Below are 14,519 nucleotides of genomic sequence, written 5' to 3' on the forward strand. Positions count from 1 at the left end.
ATGTAGAAAACGAGCTCATCCTTAGAAAGCGGAGCAACGTAACTGCAGCAAAGTAGAGACAGTTGTCGTGGCGGACATTTACGGCCCAACTGAATGTGTATAACTGAATGAAACAGTCGATTGGTCTAAAGGTGATAAGTCTTTATTTTCAGCCATGCAGAGCGACACTGTGGTGTAAAGGTTAGCAACGCTGCCTACGGTGCAGGCGACGGGGGTTCGACATGTAGTAGTGGAATGAACAAATAATAATTTTCATAGGTGTAATCCCACAGGCACAAAAAGAAACTGGCTTCAGCTGAAAATTAAGCATAAAATATTGCACAAATACGTAGACTAGACTAAGGCATATGATTTTAATCATATTTCACATATTTAACAGTAAATATAAGTGGCTATTTCAACGAAGAAATGTCCTTTTTCAGAAAACTCCCGTTCGCAAAAAATCTTAGGAGCTCTGCAAAGAATCTGGATTATGTCCGCGATATGAAATGTTGAAAATGTTGGAGAATATTGTTTAGATATGTGATTGGTAGGAAAAACAGTAATTTCCTTCTAAGTAATCAAAATCCTCTCCCGACGTAAAGCTGTTAGAATCACTTTTATTTCCGTGTCGATTAGGGTGACGAGGAAAGGACGGCACATTTTTTTTCAGAGTTGGTTCAGATTCCGGAAAAAGGCGGAGACATGTAGGAGAAACTCAGGGTTTGTTGAAGCAAACCTGCCAGCGAGCAGGTTAGGTTCACAGAGTCAGTTACTATGGTAACTGACCTAAAGGTTGAGTTACCTCTCTTTCTGGAACGGAAAGCTCAGAGTATTCCTCTTCTCAGGGTTAACAAACTCAGAGTTTCAGGAAAACATGCTTTCTGGAACGGGCCCCAGCTCAGACTGCTTTTATTTTAGTTTCACTTTCATGTACTCTGTGTGTGTATGTGTGTGTGTGTGTGTGTGTGTGTGGTGGGGGAGGGGTTTTATCATACCAAGTAAAATCTTTATTTGCTCAAACAGCATGTTTTCATATATTTTACTTTATTTATTGCTCATATTCCTCCAACAACCAGAAGGCCTGTCTAACAAAACGATGTTTGTACAGGCAGAAAGAGTCGGGTTGGGACACAGCAGATTTACTTTCTGTTTGTTTTGCTGATGAGATGAAAAACCTGTTAAATCCACCAAAACGTATAACTGAGAGGAAATTAATAAAACAACAACTTTTTTTGTAGTAATGTTACCGTTAGTTTATAGCAGCTGACAAACCTCACAGTTTTCTCAATAGATATAGGAGGGGCCCAGAGTTATAAGGTTGTAAGTGTTTTTCCCCGCACTTAAGATAAGAAAACAGGATTTACCAGTCCTCCTGCTCAGACTGCTTTTATTTTAGTTTCACTTTCATGTACTGTGTGTGTGTGTGTGTGTGCGCACGCTCAGAGTGTTTTCATGAGTTTCACTTTATTTATTCATATTTCTCCAACAAAACAATGTTAAACAATGCATTTGTGTCGGGACACAGGAGATGTTATTTGGGTCGCCATGACACATGTACAGAATTCCTTCCATAACATTTATATCTCCAGTACACATTTGAACACCATGAAGTTTTTTTATTATTATGATAATCATAGCCTATACTTCTACTATAAATGGCTTACATTCTGCGTGATTTGCTGATTATATATAAAACCTGGTAAATCCACCTAAATGTATGACTAATGAGAAGAAATTAAAAGAATGAGACATCCTCTTGATTACCACTAAATGCATTTACTTAAGACCTTTTTAAATTCCCACCTTTGTAACATGTTAAAAATATGTGTTATCTTTGTGGTTACAGCATACATAACATGATTGGTTTGCTCAGACAAGGACTTGCTGGTTACAAATTGAGACAAACCAATTCAACTTCTTCCTCTCAGCCACGTCTCATCATTTGTTTGTACTCTGGTTTAACTGTAGCTGTGATGCTCTTTTGTAGCCCTCATTGGTTTCCCTCAATGGCTCATTTTATTCATGACAGCCTCTCTTGCCCTTTTTTTCTGCTTCACCTGCCGTATCTGCGCCCTCTGCTGCCTTGTATCCTTCAATACCTCCTGTGAAAGCTCCTTCAACTGCTCCTTTAAAAGCCCCTGCCAAAGCCCCTGCTATCATCCCGATGCTATTTCTTCCTGCCATCAACCCACTCATTGCTCCCCTTGCAGCACCAAAAAGAGCTCCTAACAACAGACCTGTTCCAACTCCTGCCAGTTTGATCCGAAGCTTCTCAAACACAGTGACTTTAGCCTGCCCTCTGATCTCTTCTTCTGAGATGTTTTGTGATGTCGCTCTAATGCGTTCCTGCTCTTTTTGTATTTGTTTCTCCACTGCTTGTAGCATCTCATTGGTGTAGAACCTTCCTTTGTTTGCCAGCCATGTCTTCTCTATGGTCTTGAGTAGCTGATCCACCTGGAACCGGTTGCTCCTGTATTCGTACTTTTGCTCGTTCTTCCAGTATTTATTATCGATGACGTGGCACCGGCCTCCACACTTCTTCACCAGATCATTCATTGACTTGTTCCCGCAGACAAAATCCTCAATGGTCTGTCCGTCTGGGAGCTGGTCACCATGAGTGAAAAGAACCGTTGCATATTTGAAAACTTCCTCCGAGAAGTAACTCTTCATTGCGGTGACTACAGCCTGCTCCAGCTCTGTGAATTTCTCCACTTTGAGCACAATGAGAAAGGCATGGGGCCCAGGAGCGAACTCTGTGATACACCTCACTATCTCGGGCTTCAGCTCCTCCTCAGGTCTGCTCGTGTCAAAGAAACCAGGAGTGTCGATCAAAGTGATGCTTCTTCTGTTGACGGATTTGTTTTTTGATTGACAGTGACTCGTCCCAGAGTTGCTCGTGTGGTCGATCTTGAACACTTCCTCTCCGAATATGGTGTTAGCCACGCTGCTTTTCCCCATTCCAGTTTTTCCCAAGATGACAATTCTCATCGTGCTCGTCGCTGAAAGAGAATATTGTCCATTGGTTATCCTGTACATCTGTCTTTTGAGACTCAATTACAATAGAAATTCTAATTGGTAGAAAAAAATGAATAGAGAAAGTGTTGTTATAAGATAGCTGCAGGTCTGCTGTATCTATTTTTTTTTTAAAGGGAGGGAAAAAGAATAGTTATCCAAGTGTAAAGCCTGCAAACTGTAAAAGATGACACTTCTGAGGATCAAACATCTCCTCCCCCCAACGCTGCTCTGTGCTGCCATCTAGAGGCGGTCGAAATAAAGTGCAATTCTGTGCCATAGCTGGAATTGTTTATGTTAAAAAAACAACAACTTAATTTGTAGTAATGTTACTGTTAGTTTATAGCAGCTGACAAAGCTCACAGTTTTCTCACTAGATATAGGAGGGGCCAGAGTCATAAGGTTGTAAATGTTTGTCTCCGCACTTAAGATAAGAAAACTGGATCTACCAGTCCTCCTGCTCAGACTGCTTTTATTTTAGTTTCACTTTCATGTACTGTGTGTGTGTGTGTGTGTGTGTGTGTGTGTGTGTGTGTGTGTGTGTGTGTGTGTGTGTGTCTAACAAAACGTTGTACAGGCAGAAAGAGTCGGGTTGGGACACAGCAGATTTACATTCTGTTTGTTTTGCTGATGAGATGAAAAACCTGTTAAATCCACCAAAATGTATAACTGAGAGGAAATTAAAAGAATGAGACCCCCTGTTGATTAGCCCTAAAGCTTATACACTGTAAAAGATTTAAAGATTTAAAACCAAACAGCTACGATTGAAATACTGAATGTGCTCAGTGTTCAGTCCTGACAGAAATAAATAAAAGATTAAATTACCGTCCATGTTGCCAACAGTAAGTAACTGTGGAGCGTCGGTCCGTCGGATAAGTCTGCAGAGTGTATGAGAATGTGTTTCTTGTATTCGCACCTTGTTCCTCTTTTTCTTCGACACGCCCATCCTAACCTCCGGTTTAAATCACGTCCGCCCAGTCCAGTGGTTTTCAAACTGGGAGGGTGTGGTGGGGGCGTGGAGTTATAACATTCCATTTAAAGTGATGGTTCGGAGTGAAATGCACCCTAGGTCATTTCCACCATGACATCCAGCCAAATACTCCCTCGGAAGCATTTTTAGCGATGGTCAGCATTGGTCAAGATAGGGCTAATCAGCCGAATGACTTAGTACTAGCGCCATGGTACAGTGGGTATATCTCGTAAATTACCCCACTAATAATGCATGGAATGTTACCAACCTTCTGCAGTAGTACACATAGGGTCTGTACTCACAAAACGAGGCATTTGAAAGTTTGTAAGTACACCAGTGGCCTCATTTATAAAACTGTGCGTAGGATCCTTACTAAAAGTGTACGTACGCCCAAAATTCAAAGTTTGCGTGCGCCAAAAAAAAATCAGATTTATAAAACTGTGCGCACGCAAGCTGTACGCAATGTTCCCTTTATAAATCACAGAATCACCTACAAGTGTGCATACCTGAATCCCGCCCTGTACACGCCCACATTTGACTATATTAATGAGCCGGCATGCAATCATTTCCGTGTGGTGAATCACGGCGACAGGCCAGGAAAATAGCAATTCCTCTCCTAAAATGGATTTAATGTATCGCTTGAGTATTTGAGGAAGTTTGATTTTGATGTGACTTTGACGGGGATTGTGTCCGAAAAGTAGGGAGACACAGACGCGACTGAGACCAGAGGGATAAGGGTGAACAGATTTTAAACTTTTATTATATATAAAACAAAACGTTAAATAGTTTCTGTCCTTCCAGAGTCTGCAGCGTTGGGCGTAGAGGAGAGTGACGGTGAGGAGGGTGATGTGAGGAGGGTGATGTGAGGAGGGTGACGTGAGGAGGGTGATGTGAGGAGGGTGACGGTGAGGAGGGTGACGGTGACGGGCCCTTGGCACAGCGTCCGGGTCCGGCGCAAAGCAGCAGCGCACCCCGGGCTCATATGGCACATCAAGCGGTCGGGTGCTCACTGATGCCGTCTTGCAACTTCAGCGAGACACAATTGCCGCCATCAACAACGTTGCAGATGAACTACGGCAAACGCGCACTGTTATTAATAAAATAATACGTTTACAATGAACATTGATTGTTGTCTTCCTTATATTACAAACGCATAACATCCTCACGGATTCTTGCGCCCTGTTGATACCCCTCCAGTCGGGCAGGGGGCCGTGGCTCGAGGTCATCGATAAAGTTGCGCTCTCCACGCTCCACGACTGAGCGCGCACGAGCGCGCCACTCATTATAGCACATTTCCTCTGCGCTCTGGTGGTTTAAAAACGAGGATAAGTGTAACAAGTATACGATGGCTTAATGGCTGTATGTATGTGCGTTGATGATATATGCACAGTAAATAAGGAGAATATGTAGTTATTCCCGCTGTGTTCTACAGTGATCTAATGGAAGGTATTTATTGTATACTGTATTACATGCATTTGAGCCGTCTCCTCCTCCTCCTGCTGTGACAGCGCTGATTCAATATTTCAAAATTATTTTGATTTAAGATACAAGTCAGATTTTAGAAGAAGGTGTTAATATGAAAAAAACTATCACTCATTAAAAGCGTCAAAAACATTGCTGGAGTTCATCATGATAACGCAGATCTAACGTATGATATGCACTGTAAACCCCAACAGTACTACTAACTTATAAGGACTGAGGGCACAATAATTAAAATCTGTAAAATCAAAAACTCGCTTAAAAAAATAGTAGTTTATGAGCTGTGTAAAATTATCTTTTAGGTTACTAACCAGTATATTTTTTTAGTTCAAAGATGTTGATCAATTAAGTACCATAGCATCAGAACAAGTCATTACAAAGAAATTAAAAAAATTATACAAATTAAAACAAATGTTTTAAGTACAGTACACTCACAAATTAAAAAAAAAGCACTATTTGAGTGTAAATGATTTAAAAAAATGTAAGTACTCCTAACTTAATTATTCTAACTTATTTACTCAAAAACTTTGAGGTAATCGGTTTCCACAAAAGTTTTGAGTATTCTGAACTTATTCGGTCATTATTCTCCAGAATGTGCGTACCGGTACGCATGCCTCAGAGTTTGCTTACGGGTACGCACACTTTCCCGTCAAGTTTGGTTTTTATAGATCACAACATTTGCGTGGAAAGTGGCGTACGCACGTTTCCAGCCCCGTTTTGTGCGTACGCAAGCTAAATGAGGCCCCAGGAGTTTATTTAAAAGAACACTTGCCTGATAGCTTCTATCCTCGGCTGCTATGCTACCGCAGCGTAGACGCCACTTCCGTGTTTACCCAGCCAATGCCGTGACGTGAGTTTTACGCGAGACTATGAAAAAGTTTCACTGAATATTTATAAATGCTTGTATTATCAGGTCAACTCATTTTTATAAATGCTTGTATTATCAGGTTAACAAGTGTTGACCTGATAATAAAAGCATTATTCAGCGAAACTTTTTCATTCTCTCTCGTAAAACTCTCATCACGGCATCGGCTGCGTAAACACGGAAGTGGCGTCTACGCTGCGGTAGCGTTAGTTAGCATTAGTAGCCGAGGATAGCTATCAGGCAAGTGTTCTTCTAAATAAACTCCTGGTGTACTTACAAACTTAAAAATGCCTTGTTTTGTGAGTACACACCCTATGTGTACTACTGCAGAAGGTTGGTAACATTCCATGCATTATTAGTGGGGTAATTTATGAGATATACCCACTGTACCATAGCGCTAGTACTAAGCCATTCGGCTGATTAGCCCTATCTTGACCAATGCTGACCGAGGGGGTATTTGGCTGGATGTCTTGGTGGAAATGACCTTGGGTGCATTTTACTCCGAACCATCACTTTAACTTACTCTTTCAGTTGTTCAAAGAGAAATCAATGAAAAGTAAAAAAGACCTTGTTTGTGTCACGCCGCAGTGAGGTTTGTGTCGTCTTGGTTTTTGTTTTGTGAAATTTCCTGTTTTATTTTGAAAAAGTAACTCCCCTCTTGTTTCAGGTCACTTGCCCTTCCTCATGTGTCCATGGTCTGATGTCATGCCTGATCCCTGATTGTTCCCACCTGTTTCCCATTATCCTTCTGTGTATTTAAGTCTGCGTCTCCCCTTGTCTTGTGCCAGAGTGTCTCGGCTCTTCGTCCTGTCCAGAACCTCCAGCCTTGATCATAGCCTTGCCACAGTATCTACTTCAAGTTGGTATTTCTGCGTTCTTTTGTACCGCTGTTAGAAGAGTAATCCATCCATCCATCCATACATTTTCTACCGCTTATCCTGTATTCAGGGTCCAGTGTTTCCCCTAGAATTTTTTTCAGGCCCGGTGGTACCCACCGAAAAAACCCTAAACAGACGAGACGCATGGGATGGTGTATTGGTGCAGTTGGATTAAGTCAGGTGGCACAGCAAGCAGTCTGCAATTCTGCAATCATTATATTTGCATTCAACATTTTAGTTCAACCAGAGTGTATTCAAGATCACAAGGAGAGAGTGACTTATTAAGGTGCCAGTTGATGGAAATGATCCAAAATTAGGGTCCAGAAAAATATGGCTGGAAAATGAGGAGCATAACATTAATAGCTACAGATACTGTAAAACACTAAAACGACATGAGTGCATATATTGTCTTATTTTATCAAGTAAAATATAAGTTATAGGTTTACTCAACAGCCTAATAGTTCATAGAAATTCAGGTAGAAATAGGTTAACTCAGAGTAACAGCTTATCAAAAAACAAACATACACACGTCATCACGTCCTAATACTACACACACAATATGGCTTGATGTTGTTTGGAAGGAGTGCCGTCTCTGCATATATTTCTCGACAACACTCAACCTGCATCAGCGCATGTGAGCACGAGCGGATCTGTGCGAGCAGGCAGCGCGAGCGCAGCCGATTTTGGACGGTTCGGTCCGGTTCCAATCCCGCTCACACCACGAGTCTGAAGAGTGCAACAGCTTATCAAAATACAGTGTCAACTTTCCGTGTTTTCAAAGTAGAAAGCGACATCGTGGTGGTTTAACGAGGCGGAACGGCTTCAAACCAACATCAAGCGCGTAATGGACACGAAGAAGAACGTAGCGGGAGCGCGCAGCGAGGATTGTGTGGCCGCGCGTCTTGCGGAGCAAGTCTACTGTGCTGCGCGGAGGCGTTTTAATGTAAATGATTATTGATTTATGAATGAATTGATAGGTGGCTTATTTTTGGCATATTGATTTTTTTTTTTTTGGCCTGGCGGCAGGTCTCCTTGGCCTGGCGACCCCGCCAGGCCTGTAAAATGGTAGGGGAAACAACTTTATTAACTTTATTTTTAGTAATGTTACCTTTAGTTTATAGCAAGAAGCAAGAAGGTCATAGTTTTCTCACTAGATATAGGAGGGGCCCGGGGTTTTTTTCATACCAAGTAAAAGTTTGCTCAAACAGTTTTCACAGGTTTCGCTTTATTTATTGTTCATATTTCTCCAACCAAAACAACAAACCAACAATGTTTTACGTGCGTTAAAACACTCATTCCCAAAGAGTGGGGTTTAACATTTATATCTGCAGTACACATTTGAACCCCAATTTGACTTTTTCCTCTCAGTCACGTCTCATTCGTTTTTACTTTCTGATTGCTGCTATTCCTGCTATTCCTGCTATTGCTACAACTGTTGCAACCACCCTTGCTTCTACACCAAAAAAACGTCCAAACAACACACCTGTTGCAACACCAGCCGCCAGTTTGATGAAAAGCTTCATAGACACTTTGCCTCTTTTCTTCACTGCTCGTAGCATCTCATTGGTGTAAAACCTTCCGTTGTTTGCCAGCCATGTCTTCTCTATGGTCTTGAGTAGCTGATCCACCTGGAAGAGGTTGCTCCTGTATTCGTCCTGTTGCTCCTTCTTCCAGTATTTATTATCGATGACGTTGCACCGGCCTCCACACTTCTTCACCAGATCATTCATTGACTTGTTCTCACGGACAGCATCCTCAATGGTCTGTCCTTCTGGGAGATCGTCACCATGAGTGAAGAGAACCGTTGCATATTTGAAAAGTTCCTCCGAGAAATAACTCTTTATTGCCATGATGACATCCGGCTCCAGCTCTCTGGATCTCTCCAATTTGAACACAATGAGAAAGGCATGGGGCCCAGGAGCGCACTCTGTGATACACCTCACTATCTCGGGCTTCAGCTCCTCCTCAGGTCTGCCCGTGTTGAAGAAACCTGGAGTGTCTACCAAAGTGATGCTTCTTCCGTTGACAGATTTTGTTTCTGCTTGACAGCTACTCGTCTCAGAGCTGAGAGTGTGGCCTATCTTGAACACTTCCTCTCCGAATATGGTGTTAGCCAAGCTGCTTTTCCCCGTTCCAGTTTTTCCCAAGATGACAATTCTCATCGTGCTCGTCGCTGAAAGAGAATATTGTCCATCGGTTATTCTGTACATCTGTCTTTTGAGACTCAATTACAATAGAAATTCTAATTGGTAGAAAGTCGCAATGAAGAGGGAAAGCGGTATAAAAAAAGCTGCATTATCATAATAAGAGAATGATGTATGGCACATAAAAAGAGGCTCACAAACATGCACACTAAAAAATGCTGGGTTATTTCATCAACCCAACTGCTGGGTTATGAAATGTGTAACCCATTTTGGGTCATTATATGGGTCATGGGTTATTATTTGGGTTATTTTTGTGCAACCCATGCATTGGGTTAAATACAGTTGGGCTATATACAGTCTGTGGTTTAGATCCATCAACCCAACAAACATCAGTTGACCCAGCACTTGAGTTGTTTATGCTTTGAACGTCGACTTCTCCGTCATCCACCACAAGCAGCGAGCGGCAAACAGACAGATCATCCTCGTCGCGGCGAGCCAAGTTGAAGGTTTGTGCACACTATATTGAATTCAATTTACGTTACGTATTAATGTAGTATCTATATATTGTCGTTATCATTGAACCACACACAGATGCAGTTCATCTGTTTGGTGTTAGCCGTTTACCAAATTAATTAATGAAACGTCCATAATGCCCGCGAGCTTTTGGTCATGTTTATCGAGTTAGCCAGCTAGCTCGCTGGTTCGCTAGCCTGGCAGCCGGGAGCCAGTGGGCTAATTATCCGGCTGGTTTGCTCGCCAGTCCGGTACTTCGCCAGCTAGCCGGTTTGGTGGGTGCGCGCGAGCTAACTAACAGGCTAGTTCACCGGCAGTTGCTTTGCTATCATATGTAAACCTACCTAACCTATGAAAGCTACCTAACCTATGATGCCAAATTTTAGCAAAGCAACTACCGGTGAACTAGCTTGTTAGTTAGCTCGCACGCACCCAGCGTACCGGCTAGCTGGCGAGCAAACCAGCAGGAGCATTAAAAACGCGCACCGCGCAGTGTGAGAGCGAGAAGCATCCTGCTGGAGCCGGATTTTGAGAGCATCGCTGCCGACGGCCAAAGTGGGGGCTGATTTGCCGACTTGGCGCAGGATTATATGGGGGCACATAATTCAGTATGTCTCCTGAAATTTTTATTACCTGTAGATCAGACAGGACACTGGGGTGACGACTTCTAGATGGCCACCACTGTTTATTATATTAAGCCAGGTTTTGTCTTTTAATGAAGTTATTTATCTATTATTGTTCCAGGTCAATGGACAGCGTTGTAGAAAAACTCACAGTGGCAGCTGACAGACCTCCATGATAGTTTTAAAGGTAAGAGCATAATTTTAACATTCCCAGCAAGCAGATGGCCTGCATAAAGGGATTATTTGAAAAGTCATGTAAATGACTGCATTGTATGTTAGTGCTCATTCAGTGTTTCTTGTATTTTAAGCTAATACATTGTTACTGAAAATGCATTTTAATTCCAATAGCTTCATGTAATTGGCCCCATATTTTAGCTGTTCTCCATTGTAAAAAATAAAGATGTCTTTGTGTTTTGTTTTTGTCTTTCAGATGAGGGAATTGATGAGGAGAGTGTAACCCTTTTAGAAGAGGGGTCCATCAGGCAGTTGATCCCAAAAGCAAGATATTGTACATTTATTCATGTTATTTTGCAGTGCTGTCAATTGTTGAAGATTGTTTTGCACCTTAATCCTCTGATCTGCCAAAAGTAGAATAAATATTGTTTCTAAAATTCTAACATTGTTTAAAAAGTGTTTATTGCATAATATATTTGCATGACCAAATTATAGGATGTACTTTAGAGGGTTTGTAATGTAACTGTTTACGAGACATGGGTATTCTGTTACAGTAAAACACAACATCACGACAATCACCATTTTTGAGGTAGAATTATCCCATTGCAGTTTATATGAATCAGCATTAGGGTGGAATATTATATAAAGTATAATTTGCATGATATTTAACCCATTCATTAGTTGAATTGACCCAGGGCTGAAATTGATTGGACCCAACAATTGGATTAAATTTGTGAACCCATCCATTGGGTTAAAGTGACCAACCCATTTTGTTGGGTAAAAATAACTACTGTTGGGCTGGTCCAACATTGATTAAGGTGTTGGGTTAAAAAATAAACCAAATTGGGTTATTTTTAACCCATCATTTTTTAGGGTGTGAAAAATAGCATATGTATCTTAATTTTTTTTTTAAAGCAGGGAAAAAGAATAGTTCAGAGGATCAAACGTTTTCTCCACCCAACGCTGCTCTGTGCTGCCATCTAGAGGCGGTCGAAATAAAGTGCAATTCTGTGTCACAGCTGGGATGGTTTATGTTAATAAAACAACAACTTTATTTGTAGTAATGTTATGTTAGTTTATAGCTGAAGAAGCTCACAGTTTTCTCACTAGATATAGGAGGGGCCCGAGTTATAAGGTTGTAAGTGTTTGTCCCCGCACTCAGGCAGAAAGATAAGAAAAAAAGAGAAATCAATGAAGTGTAAAAAAAAAAAAGAAACATGTTTGGATCTACCAGTCCTCCGTCCAGTGTGTCTCTTTTCTCCTGGTGTGCTGCTCAGACTGCTTTTATTTTATGTACTGTGTGTGTGTGTGTGGGGGGGGGGGGGTTATCATACCAAGTAAAGCTTTGTTTGCTCAAACAGCATGTTTTCATATATTTTACTTTATTTATTGCTCATATTTCTCCAACAACCAGAAGGCCTGTCTAACAAAACGATGTTGTTCAGGCAGAAAGAGTCAGGTTGGGACACAGCAGATTTACATTCTGAGACACCCTGTTGATTAGCCCTAAAGCTTACACACTGTAAAAGATTTAAAGATTTAAAACCAAACAGCTACGATTGAAATACTGAATGTGCTCAGTGTTCAGTCGTGACAGAAATAAATAAAAGATTAAATTACCGTCCATGTTGCCAACAGTAAGTTACTGTGGAGCGTCGGTCCGTCGGATAAGTCTGCAGAGTGTATGAGAATGTGTTTCCTGTATTCGCAGCTTGTCCCTCTTTTTCTTCGACACGCCCATCCTAACCTCCGGTTTAAATCACGTCCGCCCAGTCCAGTGGTTTTTAAACTGGGGAGGCACGACCCCTAGTGGGTGCGTGGAGTTATAACATTAAAAGTGTTTGTTCCCGCAGGAAGGCAGAAAGATAATACAACAAAAAAACGTATTAACACTGATTCACAATTGAAAGTGAAACTTCAAATAAAATGTTTCTGCAATACATTTCTCATATTTTCTTCTTGATTTATTGAATTTTGAATGAATGTAAAACAAAGAATTTAGAAAAATATAAATGGAAAACACAGAATTTGGGAAAAAATTCAAGGGATTTCATACGGCCCTCGGTGAGTCTAAATATAAATGATGCATCGTTCTTCTGCGCTGCTGGATAGCAGATCATGGACAAGCTTGTGAAAGGAGGTAAGGTAAACGTAAAGCAGAGCCTGAAATCACACACTTTAAATTCAAATATGTATTGGTTGAACGGAAACCTTTATTACTTTATCTGGACAACCCCTTATTAACAAGAGATAATAAGACAGATATTAAACAATGTGAGGCAGTAAATACATTCTTCTCCCTCTCCTGCTGTCCCAGTGTGTTGACTTGGATTTTAACAGCATTAACACATTGTTGTTGTTTTTTGTCATATCATTATGTAAAATAAACACTTTTACACGGTTCACGTTCCACGTTCGAGGTAAAACGCTGCCATTGCAGATATCCGGGCATATGAACCCGTTCACTCCTTTGTCGTATCAACTCGCATTCACGACTGGACATCAAAAGGGAAGAGTCCCGTATACTAAACTTTTCTGCAAAGCCACTTTCCTCCTCCCCTCGCCCTCTCAGGCACTGACGAACACCAGTCTGGCGGTGTAGGCCAGGTCGGCGAGGTAAAGCAGGAAGTTGAGGGCCGTGAGCACCGCCACCGCGATCAGCTCCGGCGGCGCGGTCCTTCCCTGCTGGCTCCGCTTGTCGAACTGGAACACGGGCCAGATGATGGTGGCCGTCAGGTACATGATGACCGCCAGGAGCCCGTAGGCCGACAGGAACTTGGAGAAAGGGATGGGGAGGCGGCCGGTGCACTCGCCCACACACAGCAGCACCACGGCCATGGAGAGGATGAAGCAGATGCAGTACACGGCCATGCACCACTTGAGCACCGCGTGGTGGTCGTACGACACGGGGTTGCTGACCAGGATGAAGATAATGCAGGCCACGAAGGTCTGGCACACCTTCAGCAGGCCGGGAGTTGTAGCCATGTAACCCGCCACCTCCCCCGGCCTCGCTTTAGTCAGGCTGACCTCCGCCATGTAGGCCACCGTCGCCAGGCAGGAGAAGACGGTGGAGGCGATGCGGCAGTCGCGCGCCTCGCTGGAGTAGCGCTGGTTCCTGAGGAAGAACAGTGGGAAGATGATGGAGGCGGAGAGGCAGAGGAGGGAGGCGTAGCAGGCGATGGTGATGGGGAAGTTGGTCCAGGACACCGGGATTCGGGCCTGGAGGCCGAACAGCTGCACCAGCAGGACCAGCAGGGTGCAGGCGAAGCTGAACGCCCAGCAGAAGATGCACCAGTCGGCCATGCCCCCTTGCAGTTTGTGTGAAGAGAACCGTTGCATATTTGAAAACTTCCTCCGAGAAGAAGCTCTTTAGAAGCTTCTTCCGGCTTTGCTACAGTGCAGACGCTTTTCCTCTTTGCTCTCACCCCTGCCTGCGATTTTCTGCTATTTTTTGCTATCTGCTTCTCCTCAATAAGAAACAAAGAGCAGCAGCTCCTGGATATTTACAAAACCAGTGGGATTATATTTTCTTTGAGATAAAACGGGCATTTTTCAATATTTTTACGACTTCCTCAACGCTACGCGAGGAGGCCTACCAAACAAGATAAGCCTGAGCCTGCTAAAGGTAATTAGCAGAAGATGCCTCCCTTCTCTACGGAAGATTACCATAAACTCCTACAGAAGATTTTACTGCTGGAAACAAAAATGAATCGGTTAGAAGTAAATGTAGAAGTGAATGGACTTTGTGGGAACAACACCACTCTAGCAATGACTCAAAACAGTGGACAGGAGCATGCTAGAACCCAGCTAAGTAGCAATAATGAAGCTATGAAGAAACGGGAGGATCCTGTACACGGTAATAAATCTACCAGCGATAAT

The 14,519-nt window shown here is 42.5% G+C and overlaps 2 protein-coding genes and 1 pseudogene across 3 annotated transcripts in view; all 3 read right to left on the reverse strand.

Moving 5' to 3' along the window:
- Positions 1–1,298: 1,298 nt before the first annotated feature.
- Positions 1,299–14,519, reverse strand: part of LOC311009429 (GTPase IMAP family member 7-like) — a gene marked incomplete at its 5' end in the record, with an annotated part of 55,671 nt that continues 42,450 nt past the window's right edge. The window contains 2 exons of the mRNA XM_084003593.1: positions 1,299–1,881; positions 1,931–1,945. The remainder of the gene's footprint in view (positions 1,882–1,930; positions 1,946–14,519) is intronic.
- LOC311009092 (GTPase IMAP family member 8-like) lies at positions 1,876–12,314 on the reverse strand. The gene is made up of 5 exons (XM_084003063.1): positions 12,261–12,314; positions 8,573–9,359; positions 3,947–3,988; positions 3,820–3,872; positions 1,876–2,981 (listed from the first exon to the last, which is right to left on the reverse strand). Exons 1-5 carry the CDS (start codon positions 12,265–12,267, stop codon positions 1,999–2,001), a joined length of 1,872 nt encoding a protein of 623 aa, XP_083859189.1. The 5' UTR covers positions 12,268–12,314; the 3' UTR covers positions 1,876–1,998.
- On the reverse strand, positions 13,107–13,994 carry LOC311008794 (myeloid-associated differentiation marker homolog pseudogene; annotated as a pseudogene). The gene has a single exon. The product of its transcript is annotated as a myeloid-associated differentiation marker homolog pseudogene (transcript).

This window comes from Eutrigla gurnardus, assembly GCF_963514095.1.
Source record: "Eutrigla gurnardus genome assembly, chromosome: 23".
NCBI classification, from domain to species: Eukaryota; Metazoa; Chordata; class Actinopteri; order Perciformes; family Triglidae; genus Eutrigla; species Eutrigla gurnardus.